General features: G+C 31.9%; 1 protein-coding gene and 1 long non-coding RNA gene across 2 annotated transcripts; both read left to right on the top strand.

Moving 5' to 3' along the window:
• The first annotated feature begins 1,254 nt into the window (after positions 1-1,254).
• On the top strand, positions 1,255-3,005 carry LOC107044809. The gene is made up of 3 exons (XM_015266848.1): positions 1,255-1,588; positions 1,798-1,969; positions 2,045-3,005. Exons 1-3 carry the CDS (start codon positions 1,512-1,514, stop codon positions 2,765-2,767), a joined length of 972 nt encoding a protein of 323 aa, XP_015122334.1. The 5' UTR covers positions 1,255-1,511; the 3' UTR covers positions 2,768-3,005.
• Positions 3,006-9,620: 6,615 nt separating this feature from the next.
• Positions 9,621-11,390, top strand: LOC107044810. The gene is made up of 3 exons (XR_001461372.1): positions 9,621-9,719; positions 10,814-10,937; positions 11,027-11,390. It is a non-coding gene; the product is annotated as an uncharacterized LOC107044810 (long non-coding RNA).
• The last annotated feature ends 10,661 nt before the right edge of the window (positions 11,391-22,051 follow it).

Raw genomic sequence — 22,051 nt, 5'->3', positions numbered from 1 at the left:
GTCTCAATTATTTTCGTGAGAGGAGAAAGGTATGGAGACATATTTTTTTGTCTAATTAATGTCGAAAAATTTCTACTGGACAATATCACTTGCACTTTTGTTATTGCACGAAATAATTCAATAGAAAAATGTAGTTAAGAAGTTATTGTCGATATCTCACTACTTTTCATGTTTTTCGTAAATTTTCGGGAAACTGTTGATCAGATTAACACAAAAAAAATAGTTTTTAGGTTTTATCGTNTTGTTGTTGTTGTTATTGTTGTTGTTGTTGTTGGATGCACAATGATTTTATAGAAAAAATGTTGCGTAACTTTTCTGGTTTTTTGTTTTTTCATAAGAAATAATTATTCTGAATGGGAAATATTTTAGACAATGATCAGAAGATTTTATGTTTAATTTCAATTAGTAGTACTTCTGTCCATTATGTCTTTCAGATCGTTGCATTTGTCTCCATAATGGATACTAATTTCACGCACTCTAATGATTCAGATCAACGACCAATCGATCTGAATATTTACGAGGCAGACACCATTGTCCATTATTTAGGACGAGTCTCAGGAATTGTTCGTGTGATGCATGGCAGAGCAATAGTTGAGAGACAGTCTAGGTGCAACGTAGCCCAAATTGAAGATGCTGAGGAGTCCAAAGAAACAGATGGTTTTGATGTCAGGGGGTTTTGACTCACGAAAGTTATAAAGTTATTTTTTTATTTTTTATGATTTGCACTACAGGAAAAAAAAGTTTTTAATGAGAAAAAACTTTCAGAAAGTACTTTCATAATAATTTATTTTTTGAATAAAAAAAAAAAAACAAATCCAGAAGTAAAAACTATTTTTCAATATTTTATGCTTACAACATGTCATAAAAATTCTTCGAATTTCTATTTTTCTCATAGAAATAATGACATGAAATTACAAAAAAACATTTTTCGAATAAGTAAGGAGAAACTAAAAAAAAAACGCTTAGAGTTACCTATAAAATGAGACTGATATTTTTTATTATATTCATAGATAAAACTGCATAATAATATATTAAATTTATAACAGAGTAATATTATTATAGAGAAGAATCGATCATGGTTAGTTTTATAAGACTTGCCAACACTCACAAGAGTATTTTTTTTTTGTAAAAGAGCATAAACTAAAAACCAAAACAAAGAAGATATGATGACACACTTTTTGAAGTAATAATATTTCTTTTTGATTGTTTTGAAAAAAAAAATGATTCAAATTATATGAATTGAATGGTTTTACATCTTCTTCGTTTTGTTCATATGTTCTTCTTAAATTCAAATGATAAATGTTAAAATTGGAAACATGTAGTAAAAAAATGTAGTATTATATTTAAATTTGAATTATGGCGGGCAACAAAAGTCGTGTGGAGTGTTGTTGAAAATAAGACGATTTTCATGAGAGAGCGCACGCCATTTCCGCTTCGTGAAATGTCGCCCTTTCCGGTTAGCCTCTGCTGAAGGAGAAACATTGGCGTGCTTTGTAAAAACGTAATCAACTATGGGAGAGAAACAAATTAATTTTGTTCTAACGTCGGACGAGGAGTTAGACCAACTGGAAGTTGGAGATACACTTGTGTGAGTTATTTTTCTATTTTTATTGGAGGGAAATTAATTATATGAATATGAAAATGGGGGAAGGTTAGGATCCACCCTCCACGTGGATGAAAAAATTTAATATCTGAAAATTATTCTGAATGCCATTGAGTTTTTCAAGGAATAATCAATGAAAATGAAAAATGGAAAAAAATGAATCAAGTGAATAATTAAATGTTGTTCATTTTCAGCGACGTTACAGGTGCTATTATCCGCATTGATGAGCCCAGGTTGAGGGCAAACGTTACTCGGTCAGCCAATCAGCCGTATCGTTGCATCTTTTCAAACCTGTCGAACCGTTTGATAAGAATTCTTTTCTGGAGAAGGAGAATCGCCGAATTTGAGGGTCGACTAATGCGTCAGGTAAGTTTTCTGAAATATTATGTAGTATGGAGTATAGAAAAATTGCGGAAATAGTGACCATTTCTTTTGTTCTAGAGTGTAAGGATTACGAGAGGCAGGGTCAATGTAGCTAATCCCCTATATCGTCGGGCTGAAGATAATTTAATGAGCATTGAGATTTTTATCCAGGCTCATAGGACGGTGTCAATTCTGGGACCTATGCCCCAACTCACCCCAGACCCAATTGAATATGTTACTATCAATTGGGATCAAATAGGTGAAGTGACTGGACCTGTGACCCTCACAGGCTATATCAAACTAGAATTTGCCAGTGTCATCACCAATAATTCCACGTACGGGAGTGGCATCCTCACGGATGCTGTGAAATACCGACTTCCTGTCTATGTGACCTCATTTGAGGCTAACGGCAATCCTGCATTGGGATCACACGTCACAATCAGGGGTACTCTACGCAGGAACGATAATCAGAGTATTGTTCTGCAGATACCAGACATGGCTCACATACATATTAAGGATGACATCTTAATGACTGAGGTTCAGATGAGGCAAGGGTTTCGAGTCTCGGGGCGAAACAGAGCTGCGACAACTCCCAATGAGAATACGCCCCCAATACGAAGATCTATTTCTGAGGTTGAGGACCCTACTAATGAGAGCGACACTATTTCAAGGCCAACACAACGTCCTCGACTGGATGGTGAAGGTAATAGTTCTGTTGATGATCAGTCAACCACCACAAGAATTCCAAATGTCATTGGAGCTGAAGTCGTTATCGAGGTAGAAACTAATAGAAGTCTTTAAGACATTTTGTTAACTTGTAGGATTATTTTCAACTCGAACACTCCTCGACTTTGATCGTTTGAATCCCTCATCAATACTCTTCAAGTTCATATTCTATGCTTTTAAGGATCAACATATCCTTAGAATTAATTTTTTTTTGGTTTCTCTGAAGCTCAGCTTCTTATTTGTTCGATTTTTTTATATATGTATTTTGGTGACCAGTAAAGGGGAGAGAGGGGAAATGGACGGAATGCTTTTTGTCGCTTCTTCTCAGTTTCATTAAAAAATTAATAGAAAACTATTTTTTTGTATTTTCTCCTTTTTTCAGCAACAAAAAAAAAGAAAAAACATTCTATGAATATTTCAAGAATTCATAACATCTTGATTAATGTAAGAAATGATTATTGCCATTCCCCCTGCTCTCAATTAAAGACGAGTGAAGATGATGAACTGATTTTCAGTGTGGATCACTGTTTTTGATGTCAAGACTATGAATTAATGCTCTGGTCTATTTGTAATAGTCAAAGAATATTACATGCTGTGCTTACTTATAAGCGAAAGTTGATTATCGTACTGTGCTGTACTTATGAGTAAGAGTTGATTATTGTTAATTTTATAAGAACTTATTAATAGACAGGAGATTTGTTCTTTGGAAAAGCATGAGCACACCTGATCGAAAAAAAACATAACATAAGCAAAAAGATTAAAGATGAATTACAGTTTTTTAATGTCAAATCATTATGTTTCAAGAGTTGAAAAATTCGACAACTTTCTTCTAAAAAAAATTGCAAATAAAAAAAAAACAAAAAATAACAAAAAAAAATGCAATTTTTCATCAGAAAAAAATGTAATTTTTTTTAGAAGAAAAATGTTTAAAGAAACAAAAATTGACTATTTCGAGATAAGTAATTCTTTTGAAATTAGATGAAAAATGATCATGTTTTTTTTTAGTTTCTATTATTTTAATTTTTTTTTTTGTGCTATTTGTAATAGTCAAAGAATATTACGTGCTGTGCTTACTTATTAGCAAAAGTTAATTATCGTACTGTGCTGTACTTATGAGTAAGAGTCAATTATTGTTAATTTTATAAGAATTTATTAATAGATAGGAGATTTCTTCTTTGGAAAAGCATGATGAGGACACCTGATCAAAAAAAAACAAAGAAGATATGATGATGACAATTTTTATTTCAATGATTATCACTGCATGAGAAAAACTAAAAGTTTCTGAAGAGAAAACGATCAAAAACAAAAATGCTTTAATCATAACTTTTGTTTAAAAAAAGCAACAACATAAGCAAAAAGGTTAAAGATGAATTACAGTTTTTTAATGTCAAATCATTATGTTTCAAGAGTTGAAAAATTCGATAACTTTCTCCTAAAAAAAAATTGCAAACAAAAAGCAAAAAAAACAAAAAAAACAAAAAGAAAACAAAAAAAACAAAACAAAAAGACAAAAAAATGCAATTTTTCATCAGAAAAAAATGTAATTTTTTTTAGAAGAAAAATGTTTAAAGAAACAAAAATTGACTATTTCGAGATAAGTAATTCTTTTGAAATTAGATGAAAAATGATCATGTTTTTTTTTAGTTTCTATTATTTTAATTTTTTTTTTTGTGCTATTTGTAATAGTCAAAGAATATTACGTGCTGTGCTTACTTATTAGCAAAAGTTAATTATCGTACTGTGCTGTACTTATGAGTAAGAGTCAATTATTGTTAATTTTATAAGAATTTATTAATAGATAGGAGATTTCTTCTTTGGAAAAGCATGATGAGGACACCTGATCAAAAAAAAACAAAGAAGATATGATGATGACAATTTTTATTTCAATGATTATCACTGCATGAGAAAAACTAAAAGTTTCTGAAGAGAAAACGATCAAAAACAAAAATGCTTTAATCATAACTTTTGTTTAAAAAAAGCAACAACATAAGCAAAAAGGTTAAAGATGAATTACAGTTTTTTAATGTCAAATCATTATGTTTCAAGAGTTGAAAAATTCGATAACTTTCTCCTAAAAAAAAATTGCAAACAAAAAGCAAAAAAAACAAAAAAAACAAAAAGAAAACAAAAAAAACAAAACAAAAAGACAAAAAAATGCAATTTTTCATCAGAAAAAAATGTAATTTTTTTTAGAAGAAAAATGTTTAAAGAAACAAAAATTGACTATTTCGAGATAAGTAATTCTTTTGAAATTAGATGAAAAATGATCATGTTTTTTTTTAGTTTCTATTATTTTAATTTTTTTTTTTGTGCTATTTGTAATAGTCAAAGAATATTACGTGCTGTGCTTACTTATTAGCAAAAGTTAATTATCGTACTGTGCTGTACTTATGAGTAAGAGTCAATTATTGTTAATTTTATAAGAATTTATTAATAGATAGGAGATTTCTTCTTTGGAAAAGCATGATGAGGACACCTGATCAAAAAAAAACAAAGAAGATATGATGATGACAATTTTTATTTCAATGATTATCACTGCATGAGAAAAACTAAAAGTTTCTGAAGAGAAAACGATCAAAAACAAAAATGCTTTAATCATAACTTTTGTTTAAAAAAAGCAACAACATAAGCAAAAAGGTTAAAGATGAATTACAGTTTTTTAATGTCAAATCATTATGTTTCAAGAGTTGAAAAATTCGATAACTTTCTCCTAAAAAAAAATTGCAAACAAAAAGCAAAAAAAACAAAAAAAACAAAAAGAAAACAAAAAAAACAAAACAAAAAGACAAAAAAATGCAATTTTTCATCAGAAAAAAATGTAATTTTTTTTAGAAGAAAAATGTTTAAAGAAACAAAAATTGACTATTTCGAGATAAGTAATTCTTTTGAAATTAGATGAAAAATGATCATGTTTTTTTTTAGTTTCTATTATTTTAATTTTTTTTTTTGTGCTATTTGTAATAGTCAAAGAATATTACGTGCTGTGCTTACTTATTAGCAAAAGTTAATTATCGTACTGTGCTGTACTTATGAGTAAGAGTCAATTATTGTTAATTTTATAAGAATTTATTAATAGATAGGAGATTTCTTCTTTGGAAAAGCATGATGAGGACACCTGATCAAAAAAAAACAAAGAAGATATGATGATGACAATTTTTATTTCAATGATTATCACTGCATGAGAAAAACTAAAAGTTTCTGAAGAGAAAACGATCAAAAACAAAAATGCTTTAATCATAACTTTTGTTTAAAAAAAGCAACAACATAAGCAAAAAGGTTAAAGATGAATTACAGTTTTTTAATGTCAAATCATTATGTTTCAAGAGTTGAAAAATTCGATAACTTTCTCCTAAAAAAAAATTGCAAACAAAAAGCAAAAAAAACAAAAAAAACAAAAAGAAAACAAAAAAAACAAAACAAAAAGACAAAAAAATGCAATTTTTCATCAGAAAAAAATGTAATTTTTTTTAGAAGAAAAATGTTTAAAGAAACAAAAATTGACTATTTCGAGATAAGTAATTCTTTTGAAATTAGATGAAAAATGATCATGTTTTTTTTTAGTTTCTATTATTTTAATTTTTTTTTTTGTGCTATTTGTAATAGTCAAAGAATATTACGTGCTGTGCTTACTTATTAGCAAAAGTTAATTATCGTACTGTGCTGTACTTATGAGTAAGAGTCAATTATTGTTAATTTTATAAGAATTTATTAATAGATAGGAGATTTCTTCTTTGGAAAAGCATGATGAGGACACCTGATCAAAAAAAAACAAAGAAGATATGATGATGACAATTTTTATTTCAATGATTATCACTGCATGAGAAAAACTAAAAGTTTCTGAAGAGAAAACGATCAAAAACAAAAATGCTTTAATCATAACTTTTGTTTAAAAAAAGCAACAACATAAGCAAAAAGGTTAAAGATGAATTACAGTTTTTTAATGTCAAATCATTATGTTTCAAGAGTTGAAAAATTCGATAACTTTCTCCTAAAAAAAAATTGCAAACAAAAAGCAAAAAAAACAAAAAAAACAAAAAGAAAACAAAAAAAACAAAACAAAAAGACAAAAAAATGCAATTTTTCATCAGAAAAAAATGTAATTTTTTTTAGAAGAAAAATGTTTAAAGAAACAAAAATTGACTATTTCGAGATAAGTAATTCTTTTGAAATTAGATGAAAAATGATCATGTTTTTTTTTAGTTTCTATTATTTTAATTTTTTTTTTTGTGCTATTTGTAATAGTCAAAGAATATTACGTGCTGTGCTTACTTATTAGCAAAAGTTAATTATCGTACTGTGCTGTACTTATGAGTAAGAGTCAATTATTGTTAATTTTATAAGAATTTATTAATAGATAGGAGATTTCTTCTTTGGAAAAGCATGATGAGGACACCTGATCAAAAAAAAACAAAGAAGATATGATGATGACAATTTTTATTTCAATGATTATCACTGCATGAGAAAAACTAAAAGTTTCTGAAGAGAAAACGATCAAAAACAAAAATGCTTTAATCATAACTTTTGTTTAAAAAAAGCAACAACATAAGCAAAAAGGTTAAAGATGAATTACAGTTTTTTAATGTCAAATCATTATGTTTCAAGAGTTGAAAAATTCGATAACTTTCTCCTAAAAAAAAATTGCAAACAAAAAGCAAAAAAAACAAAAAAAACAAAAAGAAAACAAAAAAAACAAAACAAAAAGACAAAAAAATGCAATTTTTCATCAGAAAAAAATGTAATTTTTTTTAGAAGAAAAATGTTTAAAGAAACAAAAATTGACTATTTCGAGATAAGTAATTCTTTTGAAATTAGATGAAAAATGATCATGTTTTTTTTTAGTTTCTATTATTTTAATTTTTTTTTTTGTGCTATTTGTAATAGTCAAAGAATATTACGTGCTGTGCTTACTTATTAGCAAAAGTTAATTATCGTACTGTGCTGTACTTATGAGTAAGAGTCAATTATTGTTAATTTTATAAGAATTTATTAATAGATAGGAGATTTCTTCTTTGGAAAAGCATGATGAGGACACCTGATCAAAAAAAAACAAAGAAGATATGATGATGACAATTTTTATTTCAATGATTATCACTGCATGAGAAAAACTAAAAGTTTCTGAAGAGAAAACGATCAAAAACAAAAATGCTTTAATCATAACTTTTGTTTAAAAAAAGCAACAACATAAGCAAAAAGGTTAAAGATGAATTACAGTTTTTTAATGTCAAATCATTATGTTTCAAGAGTTGAAAAATTCGATAACTTTCTCCTAAAAAAAAATTGCAAACAAAAAGCAAAAAAAACAAAAAAAACAAAAAGAAAACAAAAAAAACAAAACAAAAAGACAAAAAAATGCAATTTTTCATCAGAAAAAAATGTAATTTTTTTTAGAAGAAAAATGTTTAAAGAAACAAAAATTGACTATTTCGAGATAAGTAATTCTTTTGAAATTAGATGAAAAATGATCATGTTTTTTTTTAGTTTCTATTATTTTAATTTTTTTTTTTGTGCTATTTGTAATAGTCAAAGAATATTACGTGCTGTGCTTACTTATTAGCAAAAGTTAATTATCGTACTGTGCTGTACTTATGAGTAAGAGTCAATTATTGTTAATTTTATAAGAATTTATTAATAGATAGGAGATTTCTTCTTTGGAAAAGCATGATGAGGACACCTGATCAAAAAAAAACAAAGAAGATATGATGATGACAATTTTTATTTCAATGATTATCACTGCATGAGAAAAACTAAAAGTTTCTGAAGAGAAAACGATCAAAAACAAAAATGCTTTAATCATAACTTTTGTTTAAAAAAAGCAACAACATAAGCAAAAAGGTTAAAGATGAATTACAGTTTTTTAATGTCAAATCATTATGTTTCAAGAGTTGAAAAATTCGATAACTTTCTCCTAAAAAAAAATTGCAAACAAAAAGCAAAAAAAACAAAAAAAACAAAAAGAAAACAAAAAAAACAAAACAAAAAGACAAAAAAAGGCAATTTTTCATCAGAAAAAAATGTAATTTTTTTTAGAAGAAAAATCTTTATAGAAAAAAAATGGACTATTTCGAGATAAGTAATTCCTTTGAAATCAGATGAAAAATGATGTTTTTTTTTAGTTTTTATTATTTTAAGTTTTTTTTTGTAATGCCAAAGGCAGTAAGACGCGATAGTATTATAATGTTAAAAAATGATTGAAAAGTATCAGAGTAATTAAGAAAAGCTCAAGGTGCTATGGATTGAGCGGATATATCTATCGAATCGTCTGAGATTCAATAATGTAAACGTCATGAGTTCGATGTAAAAGTGTCTAAAGTTTCAGTGATGAAGAGGTTGATTTTATGATGAAAACATTTAATTATTTTTTCATATTCTCAGAATTTAAATTTGTTGATAGACACATTTGCATCTTTGTCGTTATTAAAAGTAAGAAAATCTCAAAGAGCAACTACAAGACTGGATAGTCTGAGTCTGAACTCATATCATAATTATAAGCGTTATGTGTTCAATGTAAAACGTGTTCAACTTTGTCAATAATAAAAAATTTAATTTGATAATTAAACACTTAATTATTTGATATTCTAATAGTTAATTTTAATTTTTTAAGGCGTTCTTTTCTCCATTTATCTGATTGTGTTTCTTTGAAACGTTTTTTTTTGTTTTCAGTTTCAACGTGTTCTTGGAAATTGAAATTCCGCTAGAATTTGACTGTGATAGGTAAGGGGAGGTGAGGTGTTGAAAGTTATCTCAGTTCCCAAAAAATATATCAATATCCGGAAAAAAAAGAAATGTTTCGAAGAAACACTGAAATTACTGAAAAAAACGATTTTGAAATTTCCCTCCAATTTTAGAATTTAATTTCAATCGTGCCATATATGAATTCCCGATTGTGTAGTTCTCGAGAACGAACACACACGAAGTTTTACCGCGACTGAACCCGTTATTATACGCTCTAATCCTAACCTCAACAGGTTTATGACCAGTCATTCCGTGCAGTACATGGAACATATCGCTGTTACGCGCAAACACCAAGGTAAGTGAAGAAATAATTAAGAAACAAATTAAATTGAAGCTGTCGAAGATTAGTACAACATAAATTCATGATAATTTCAACACATGTAATGCAACGTCGAACTACAAAGTGTGAAAAATCGGTAAATTCTGTATTTTCAGTTGTCACAATGGACTTAATTTTCCACACCATAGAGTGAACAATTCCCCTCATTTTTTTTCACTCTAAACAGAGATCGACAATAAATCAATATTTCTTTATCAATAATTCATTACCAAGCTGATTGTCAATATTAATAATTTGATTTTCATTACTTCTACAGTCAATAATAGAACGAATCCGATATTTAATTACCATTTCGATTTCTAATTGAACAAAACAATTTTTTGATTTAAACAAATGTGTTTAAAAATTGGACAAGACGTGGGTGTGTGTGTGTATGTCGTGTTTTTAAATTGAATAATGAAAATTTCTCAAATATTATTATTGATCGATACGACAATAAAAAAATTCCTTATCTCAATTAGAGATCATTAGAGTACTCAAATAAAGACAATTTATCATTACCAATTGCTAAAATAAGTACTAATGAAATGCGAAAATATTACCGAAAATAATGTTGGTGCCGATCCCTGTCTCTAAATGATGACCCAATTATGTTTGTATATTCAAAATTATTAGATCAATGGAGTTTACAAACACGCAAGGGGACCGAGTAGTTTCGACAGAAGATATTAGACAGTATTGGACGTTACGTTATGCGTTAATAGTTTTGTTCATTTGTGGCAATTTCATTGGTAGTAACATTCCGAACGGATTTGTAGTTTCTATTTAAAAATACAAAACATATCGTATAAAAAATTCAAACAAATATTTAAAAAAAATTGAAATCAATTCATTAGTTTAAAGCACTCGCGAAAAACGATTTAAAAACAAATCGCTTTGTCTCACGAATTATCGAATCGATCACGTCGATCTTATGAGCAGTAATAGTCCTTATTATGACCTAGATTGTGATAAATTTTCAGATTTTTCTGAAGTTTTTTTAGTGAATTTATTAGTAACAATAAAAAATGATGCGTTTTATTCACTACTCAATAATTGAACATTTTCAGATTCCGATTCCGTCCATCAGACGCAAATAGACGTCATCGAGTATCGCCAAGGACTTTTGTTGAGAGAGACTTTACCTGAGGTGTTTCAATCTGATTAAAGAGAAGAGAAAATAATAAAGAATAGGTAATGTATTACGTGTATTACTTTCAATACATTAATATTTTCCATTAATTAAGTTTTGATGTATCAACTCATGGTCATTTCTATTTCAGGTGGAACATCAGCTGGCTCTCATCATCAATATACAGTAGATCATTGATCATTTTGCGAAGAAGAAATTTTTTTAGATATAGTTGAATATATACAGACCTCTAGATTATACAGACTATATAGTTGATACAGACCTTCAGATTATACAGTCTACACAGACACTATAGATTGTATTGAAAATACAAATAGAAATAGAATAGAAAAGAATAGACGTAAAACAGATATATAGATATAAGATAAAAATAGAAATAAGAAGAGAAATAATATCGGATTGAAAGAAATTTCGATTGAAATAGATAGACCTCTCATTTTTTGTACTATAATAGAAATCAAAGTGCTCTTGAAGAATAAAGAACAATATTTTCACACGAATTGTTGATTTTTCACCATCTATTGAATAATTTCTTTCATTTTGTTCGAATATTCATTTGCATGGGTATTTGTGAGGGAAAACAATTTTGATTAAAAGCAGCTGTTATCATTAAATATCGCTGAATATTCATTCAATATGTCAAAAAGACCGGGGAAATCTCTCCCCGAATCCAAACAGAAACGAAAGTACAGATTTGTACATGATATGGCATATTCTGCAGATATCAATGAATTTTCACAGGAATCGCATGTACATGGTACTATCACTCCTACTTCTGAAAGTCAAAATGCAATGATTAATAAGAACGTTCCACGACCACAAGCATCAGTTAACGAACGAAGATCTGATTTGATTCCTAGGATCATCTCTAAATCACAAACATCTTCATTATCGCGAAAAGTTGACTCTGAACAACTTCACTCATTTCATGACCATTGTTATTTCCGTTCATCAATTTTTTCAGCACAGGAGACCAGTCAATCTAATATGAACGTTGCACGACAACAAATATCGCCCAACGAACAAAGATTTCATTTGTTTCCTAGGATCGTCACTGAACTGCAAATACTTTCACCATTTCAAGAAATTAGCTCCGAGCGATCTCGCACATTTCATGACCATTGTTATTTCCGTCCACCAATTCTTTCAGCACATGGAACCACTCAATCTGATATCCGGACAAGATGTAAGTATTTGTATGATGTTAGTAATTACACCACACCTCTCAATAATTCTTCAACAAATTCAAATTATGACTCGCATGTCAATGTGTTGCCTAATCCTGAACGTGAATCCCGACATGTTCAACCAGTTCTCAATAATGATCACTCAGGAATCCAGACAATTGATGTTCCACAGCATTATTTGGGCTCTATGAATGTCCTGTGTACGAGTTGCAGTGCAAAACACTTCCATGGTGAAAAAGTCTTACGAAAAACCACTTTCAATGATTGTTGTAGTCACGGTAATGTATTTCTTGAACCTCTACCGGAACCACCGCTCATTTTGAAACAATTATTCGATGGAACGCATGAAAAATCCCAACATTTTTTCCAACGGATTCGTCACTACAATAGTTCATTTTCATTTGCATCATTCAATGCCAATTTGGTTCAATTCAATAATCGACGATCTGGTCCTGTTTTAAAATTCGAGGACAAATATATTACCAAATCAATACAGCATTATATCCGACTATTGATGAATCTCCCAGCTATGGACAACTTTTCATTGTTGATCCGAATGAAGCTACGGAATTTCGATTAAATTCAAATTCCCATCTGAATAGAGAAGTTGTCCAAGCCATTGACGATGTGATGCGTCAACATAATTCCTTTGCGCAAGTATATTATATGATGAAAGAAGAGTTAGATTTGATAAGGAATCAAAATAATGGTGAAGAACCAGAATTGCAACTCTTATTCACTCTAAAGAAAGGTCTTGATAAACGACGCTTCAATTTTCAACGATCAAACGAAGTAGCCGCTGTTTTCTCTACAACGGCAGACGGTGATATTCCAGAATCGTATGTCACCATTCGTCCCAAAGATACTAAAGAATTACAGTCTTTAAGTACAATGGATCCCAATATTGAACCCTGAACTTATCCATTGTTTTATCCACATGGAACGATTGGGTGGCACATGGACATTCCTCAAGTCATTAAATCAAGAAGAGTTACTCGAAATGCATATTTCAAATATAGAATTGCCATCCGAGATGAACCAAATTATTTTCTGAGAGGGCGTCGTTTATTCCAGCAATGGGTTGTTCATAGTTAGGTAAAAATCGAAAAAGATAAGATGAATTATTTACGAAGCATACAGAAAGAACTCAGAGTTGATTCGTATGAAGGTCTGATGGAATATTTGAAAAATCAAGCAAGTGAATCAAATGCACGAATAAGAAAAATTTTCATTCTTCCATCATCACATGTGGGGTCACCACGTTACATGTTACAAATATATCAAGATGCAATGACAATTGTTCGAACATTTGGTAAACCTGATTTATTCATCACAATGACATGTAATCCAAAATGGCCTGAAATTACTGAAAATCTTGGTGATGGAGAAACTTCATCAGATCGACCTGATTTGGTAGCACATGTGTTCGAATTGAAGAAAAATGAACTCATGAAAATGATTAGAGTGAAAAAGATATACGGTGAGGTCCAAGCTTATGTTTATGTCATTGAATATCAAAAACGTGGTTTACCTCACGTTCATCTTTTATTAACTCTGAAGCCAAATTCAAAGATAACTACTCCACAAATTGTTGACAAATATATTTCAGCCGAAATTTCTGATCCCGTTGAAAATCCTCGGTTACATGAAATTATTAAAACTAACATGATTCATGGTCCATGTGGAGATTGGTGCTTGGATGAGAAAAAAAAGTGCTCCAACAAATATCCGAAAGGATTTTGTGATCAAACAACTATGGATGAGGATGGTTATCCTCATTACAAACGTCCCAACACAGGATCTTATACTCGGTCTGATGGATTCTCTTTCGATAATCGACATGTTGTTCCTCATAATAAACAATTGTTATTGACTTTCAACAGTCACATCAACGTGGAAATTGTCTCGAGTGTAAAAGCGGTTAAATATCTATATAAGTACATCTTCAAAGGTCACGATGCCGCAGCTGTTGTGATTCAGAATCCTGAACCGAATCAGCAAGTAATTATAGATCACGATGAAATTACCAACTATATAGAAACTCGTTATGTCAGTCCCCCTGAAGCATGTGCACGAATTTTCAACTATGAAATGCATGGTAGAAGCCACTCCATTACACGTTTGCCAGTACATTTGCCAAATCAGCAAACCGTCATGGTTGATGATCTAGATAATCAAAATGCTATTCAAGCAGCATTAAATAAGGAAACTATGCTGACTGCATATTTTGCATTGAATCGTCAAGATCCCCAAACTCGGAAATTCACATATGAAGACATTGCTTCTCATTATACATGTAAGAAAGTTAATGGTAGACTTACATGGTGTGATCGCCGAGCGAAATTCAACGTAATCGGTCGGATGCATACAGTCAGCCCAACACTAACTGAGCTGTTTCACCTTAGATTATTATTATTGACAGTGAATGTGTATGCATGCTTGGCATTGGGTCTGATTGAAGATGACGATGAGTGGAAAAATGCTATGAATGAGGCTGCAATTTGAATGATGCCTAACCAATTACGACATTTATTCATTCGCATATTGATTCACTGCAAACCAATCAAACCTGAGGAATTATGGGAAGAGTTTCAAGATATACTGTCACAAGATTACTCGCGTACCATGTCCCTACCAGAAGCTCGGAGAAAAGCATACATTGGAATAAATACTTTACTTATTCGAGAGAATTCAAGTCTTTCAAACTTTCCATCTATGCCTCAAATCATGGAAACAGATAGTACTGAAGATGACATGATGCCTGGTGATCACCTTGCTATCGGTACCGCGCAGTACCGAAAGCTCAATGAGGAACAAAAGGAAATTGTTGATAGAATTTTACAAAAAATTCATAACGGATATTCTGACAATGAATCATACTGTCTCTTCGTTGATGGTCCAGGTGGGTCAGGAAAAACTTTTCTTTATACAACTTTATATCATTTATTCCGGAGTGAAGAGAAAAACATTTGTACCAGGGCATTTACCGGGATTGCAGCTACATTATTAATTAATGGAAAAACACTCCATATCACTTTCAAATTACCACTTGCGTTTTACACTGATTCATCCTCGACTATAAAAGCTCAATCGAAGAAGGCACAATATCTTAGGAGTGTTGATTTATTCATTTGGGATGAAGCACCAATGGCACCACGACATGTATTAGAATTAATAAACAAGACTTTGAGATACGTTATGAACAATGATGAACTCTTCGGTGGAAAATTGATGCTATTAGGCGGAGATTTCCGACAATTATTGCCAGTAAATAAAAATGCAACACGTAGTGAATTAGTCGATTTATCGATCAAATATAGTCACCTATGGCCATCATTTTTGCAGTTGTCCCTCACTCAGAATATGCGTACACGACCAGAAGAAATCGAATTCACAAAATTTCTTCTATCAGTTGGTGATGGAAGCATTAATACCAATGACTGTGATATTCATCTCCCAGATCGTTGCATAGCATCTGCAGATGCTGATATTGCCGAAGATATGTATGGGCAAGTTATGAGAAACAAGCAGTACGATGAATTGACTTCATGGGCTGTATTGGCTGCAAGGAATGTTGATGTAGATGATATTAACAAACGTATTGTTGAATTATTAGACAGATCGACTGAGAGAATTTATACCAGTATCAACACTATTACTAACTGTGACAATGGTAACATGGCCGAGGCACTTTTACCAGAGTATCTAGAAACCTTACAACCTCCACGTTTACCTCCCCATGAATTACGATTAAGAATTAATGCAATCGTTATGCTGATTAGGAACCTGTCTATCAATGAAGGGCTTTGTAATGGAACGAGATTGCAAATACTTGAATTATCTAATCATTTGCTAAAATGTAAAATCTTGACGGGTGACAAATCCGGAGAGATAGTGTTCATCAATCGCATCACTCTCTACAGTAGACTCTCGTTATAGTCGCATTCGTTATAGTCGCATTTCCCCTCATATCGATTTTTTCGAGCTCGAGCGCTTCCCCCACTCCGTACCACCTCCGAGGTGTGGATTTAAATGCCCCTGTGTTTTCTCGGAATGGGCTTTGTTTTGCATTTCTAAGAAATTCGGGAAATAAAATTTAGGAAAAATGAATTTGCGAGAGAGAAATTCAGTTCAGTCTTGACTGTCACGAAGAGAGGGTCTTGGCAGTGGTGCATAATCCTGCTTTTTATTTGAATGAAGTGAATAAATTTTGGAGTGTATTGAACAATGCGATGTTATTAATATTTCTATTCATTTCATTAATTTACTAAAAGTGTTCAACGCAATTCATTTTGTTAATTTAATAAAAGTGTTTAATGAAAATAATTTTTATATTTAATAAAAATGTTCAATGCAAATTGAAGAGAAAAATAATTGGAGTAAAATTTATTTTCTTATCGCTCCCGATTCCCGGAATTTAGGCTTACCGTGAGCACCTGGTGGGGGAAGAGAAATACAGTCCCATTCTCAGAATCGGCTGTCCCTACAGCCCCGTGAGTGCGACTATAACGAGAGTCTACTGTATAGTGAAAATGATAATCCGTTTACCTTCGGACGCAGGCAATTTCCTATCAAATTAGCATTCGCAATGACAATAAACAAATCACAAGGTCAAACGTTCGAAAAGATTGGAATAGATTTAAGACGGGATGTATTTAATCATGGTCAGCTATATGTTGCATTATCACGGGTCCGATCTTGGGATTCATTGAAGATCTATTTGGGAGATCAGAGAGATTCGAATGTCGTCAAAAATTTTGTGTAGAAAGAATTATTCCATTCTCCGAGCAATGAAGTCTTATAGAGGCTTAAAATATCGATTGTGTAGGTCAACTTCATTTCATTGTAAATATTTTGTAAATATTGTGTAGGTCAACTTCATTTCATTGTAAATATTTTGTAAATATTTTGTTCGAACCGGGGCGCAACCATTCACACGAGATATAATGAAAACGAGACGATAAAAATCCAACTGATTATATAACGGATATGATAGCTATTCCATTAATATCGCCATTATTATCCACACTCAATGATTCAATATACTACTCAGTAATTAGTCAAAAATGCTTCCCTTCGGAAGCCAAACGATATTTTTATTCCCATTTTCACGTAATTTTATTCATTCTTTTTCATTCTTCTGTTAACTAATATACAGGGTACTCACTAGAATATCGGGTGAAAACTCCCACGAAAATCTAAATCAATTCGATTTTTTGAAAATTAAATTCAGAACTCAAATAAGAGCGATTTACTTTTAAAAATTCAAGGCAATTATGTGGTTTTCCCAAGAAATTAAAAAGAAAGGGACAGACAATTCAAATCTGATCTGATAGGTTAAGTAAAAAAAAATTTACGAAAAATAAAGGAATTTGTTAACAATTTCACAGAATTTTTTAATTTAATCGGAAAATTTCAAAGAATTTCGGAATCTCATAAAAAATTTGAGATTATTCATTCATGTTGTCAATTCATGGAATCGATGTCTGAAATTATGAAAAAGAGAAAATACAAAGAATTTTGTGATGAAAAAATTGAAAAATATATAAGTTTTTAATTGAAAAATGAAGAATTTACTAATGATATAATGTTTACAAAGCTAGAATCGTATATACTTTGTCCTTATCAACATGAAAGAAAGAAATATTTACAATCTAATAATCATCTCGGATTTGGTTGCGTAACATGACCGAGTTTTAATAACGAGCAACAGTTAGAGCAAATGAAAAATTGTTTCATGAAGACTGAGTATGATTTAATGATAAACTATGGTAATTATTCATGTTCGATAATAAGTTAATCTGATCTTCTTTCTTTCTTATATTAAAAAGGCGAAGCATTTTTAGAATCTCAAATCAAAGATCGAATAGAAACTGGAGTGAGAATCGATGTTAAAAAGTTGAATATTCGTGAATGGATGGTAACGAAAGTATCGAATGGGAGAATCGATTCTCCAAAAGTTGAACTCGAAACTTAAATGAGAACAAGCTTGAAGAGAGAAGCGCGAATTTTCAAAGTATAATCCTAACATAGAATCAAAGTACATAATTTTATCAATAATGGTAATTGATAATTGAAAATAAAATTCATGAATTTAAAAATTTGAAAATTTGAAAATTCAAGTTGCATAGTTTCGCCTAAATCTTAATAATCTTCAAATGGAATCATGAAGAGAATCATGAATAAGAAAATATTCCGAATTTACGAAGACATCAAAATAAGTTGAATCATTCGTAAAAAATTGAAACAAAAAAGAGTTAAGGCGGGAAAAGGAACAACAGCAGAGCATCAACGTCGCGGGCGCTTGCGATTCATCATAATAATTGCCGCATAATTTCATCATGAATTATTATGATGAATTAAAAAAAAATTCAATCCATTCAATTGGATCATGGATTATCATGCATTAAACAGCGCGAATTTTCAAAGTATAATCCTAACATACAATCAAAATACATCATTTTATCAATAACGATAATTGACAAATGTCTCACAATTTGCAAAAAAAAAAACGAGAAATTCAAAAATTTGAAAATTCATGGATTTATAAATTTGCAAGATTGAAAATTTAAAAATTAAGAGATTGAAAAATTTTTTAAATTGAAAATTTAAAAATTTAAAAGGTTAAGTTGCATAGTTTCGTCTAAATCTTGATAATCTTCCAATGGAGTCGTGAAGAGAATCATGAATAAGAAAATATTCCGAATAGGCGAGGGGACAAAAAATGACTTAAATAATTCGTAGAAACAATTGCAACAAAAAAGAGACAAGGCAGGAAAAGGAATAACAGAAGGGCATCAACGTCGCGGCCGCTTGCGGCCGCGGCGGCGCTAGTATTATATAAATGCTACTTAGCCAATTGCGCTAAGTTGAGCTGGGCCAGTTGAGCGGAGCACCAAATGAGTGGCAGTCGGTTGAGAAGATCCAGAGAAATCCCTTTACTGACTCAAATTTAAAAAAACCCGTGCTTGAGCTGTTCTGGATCCGCCGGTTGAGCACCGTTGCGTCGACCGAGTTGTCGTGAGCGGAGCTGCCGAATGAGCACCACTGTGCAGATTTGTCCAACTCGAGAAAACACCGAAAAACCGAAAAATATATCACCAATCCGGCTCGAAGGACCAAAATGTTTGATGATTGGCTCGGAATTGGTGGAATAATTGACGGATGGCTGAGATTGATACGGATTTTCGGGAGAGGGAGAGCAGGTCTAAATAAATCACTGTACGTGCGCATGGTTTCCACAAAAATTCACAGTATCACAATTTATTTGAGCCGTGATTTCATTGACATGACTTTTGATTTTTCCAGTTTACGATGTATTTGATGATTGGCTCGGAATTGGTGGAATAATTGAGGGATGGCCGAGATTAGTACGGATTTTCGGGAGAGGGAGAGCGGGTCTCAATAAATCACTGCACGTGCACGTGGTTTCCACAAAAAATTACAGTATATTGTCACTACAATTAATATTCTCAAGAGTCACAATGATTCGAAACAAATTCGTACAAATAATATCTAATTGAGTTGTGCCCTCACAATTAATATTGAGCGGAACTATAATTGATGAAAAACAATTGAGCGTTACACAGGTTATGTAATCGAGCGGTAAATTAAATACACGTGGTTTACGGTAGCACGTTCGAAACGCAAGTGAGCATGAGGTGCGAAAAACGTCGTTGCGTGGGGTCGGTCGGTGACGACGAGTTGGCCCATCAGGTGCTGCCACCGAGCCGTTGCCACCCCGAGTTGTACTAGGCCGAGTGGCCCGCGAATCTCGTGCGATTTCAAACACCATGAAAAAAATGAAAAAAAAATCTCAAAAACTATATGCTGTACTCAACAGTGATAAATGCGATCCGCATCATATTCTGAAAGAATACAAATCATTCAAATCTATCAATACAAATTTTTTAACCCATGATTCATTTCATTCTAATAACAATTCTTGGACTAAGCGTCGAAAAATCGATTTTTGGAAAAATATCAATATTTCACAAATTCTATGAATAATTCAACATTAATTGGTGTCGATGAATAGAACCTATTAACGTATATATCCATGGAAAAATTGATGAAATTGCATCAAGCTTCTATAAAGAAGATTGTGAAAAAAATTGAAAAAAAGTAAGCATACATACATACATACCGTGACGAGGCATATTCATTTATTTTTTATTATTTTTCTACATATTTTTTTCCACTACACACTGCCCCCTAAAAGGTAAATCCCACCACCGTTGGATACCCCTTCCCCAGACTTTTCCCCTCATTGCCCCGCTACCCCCGCCCCTGGACATCACGAAGACATCAGCCGAAGGAAGACATCAGTTCCGGCCCCACCCGATCAATTGGAAAAGCCATCGCCCCCTGGAAATTCCCCATTCTGGACCCCCGAATATTCAACACCTGCAATAATCCCTTGTGAGACATCCCTGAATTGTGGTCATCGTCACCACTCAACCATGCTGATTGGCCCCGATTGTTCCCGAATTAAAACCCGAAGGACATCGACATTTGACGAACCCCCACGAATCGCGAAGGAAAAGAAGAGACCGTCACTCGTGCATTAGCTGCCCCGTGAGTCGCCACGTGCCCCGAAAGTAGTAATAGTGAATACAGTAAAATTCGCCCGGAAGTTATTTGGCGGATAAAAAGAGGACTTTTGATACATCGAGCTCATCCCAGCTCTAGTATTGGTGCCCAGGAAACCCCGAGGTGGAAAGGAGGCTCTCCAGGAAAACGCCCTGGTATTTTGAAGGAGTGCAAGGCGCCAGTGGAATTCCACGTGTTCGCCAGAGTGAAGTCCCTTCGTGAGTACGAGTTACCCCCCTCATTTTCCCTCTTGTCCCCACAATATTACCCTTCATACCCCCCAACGGTGAGCCTACTCTCTTTTGTTTCTTCCCCATTCAGTCATGATTTTTATATTTAGTTCCATTCTCTCGACACGACTAGCTTCTCCCCTTTTTCTGCATTAGAGTCACTCCCTTTTTACGTGTACAAAAGTTGCCTGGCCTCCCCCACTCCCTAGATCTCAGTAAAGGCCTTATTTACGTCTTTTGACGATCATAATTGTATTTAGAAAAGAATATAGATTATTATTCTCAAATTATCCCTTATTTGTCCCTTTTCTTGACTCGCCCTAATCCTTTTTTCAGGAATTAGTATTATAGAATCTAGAAAACGGTCACAATACATACATACAAACACCATCTAAAAATCACATATTTAAACTTTTTAGACCATATTTAGTTACCCTGACACAAAAATTTGGGAACTTAATTTTGAACGATTACAAAGCTTTCATTTGGAAGCAAAAACGATGCAATTATGATGAATTCTAGAGGACCAGCAACGAATCTGTTGCCATTGCTCGCAGATAAATAAAATCGAAGATTGTGACATTGTAGTATTTACCGTCAATTTGTATATTGAACAACCTTAACGTAGGTAATGTTCCAGATGAAATAAAGAATTTGAATGATTATGAGAGAATCCTGATTCAAAGAGCAAAAGTTTTCCAAGTTGTACAATGAGCCGGAACGGGTCAGAAAAGAAATATACCAAATACTATGCGAATCCAAAAACTATTTGGCCAATCATTTCACTTACGATTGCCTTTGGAAGAAACTCCGAATAAAATAGCGTCCACGACTGATCCTATTTATAAAGATCATGGATCATGGATTGTACATTTTGATACGTGGGATCCCAACTGTTACGTCAAAAATGAAAATATTTCACCGAAACTGATTCTCCCAATTCATAAATTGAGACCTGAAGGGTCAACTCAAATATTTCCCTGAGGACTAAATTGGAAGAATCTAAACCTCTATTCCAAATAAAGTTATTAAACTTATTAGTTTAAACTTGAAGAGTCACGATGAAGAACGGAGTAACGACAGCTGCGTGCAAGTTTATTTATTTATTTTTTTAAACGGAGTTATCTTTCATTGGGGGTCGTTCCC

This window comes from Diachasma alloeum, unplaced genomic scaffold, assembly GCF_001412515.2.
Source record: "Diachasma alloeum isolate Michigan unplaced genomic scaffold, Dall2.0 Dall_scaffold_00813, whole genome shotgun sequence".
Classification (NCBI taxonomy): Eukaryota; Metazoa; Arthropoda; class Insecta; order Hymenoptera; family Braconidae; genus Diachasma; species Diachasma alloeum.
The sequence above is the reverse complement of the archived record's forward strand: the minus strand, read 5'-3'. Positions and strand labels throughout refer to the sequence as shown.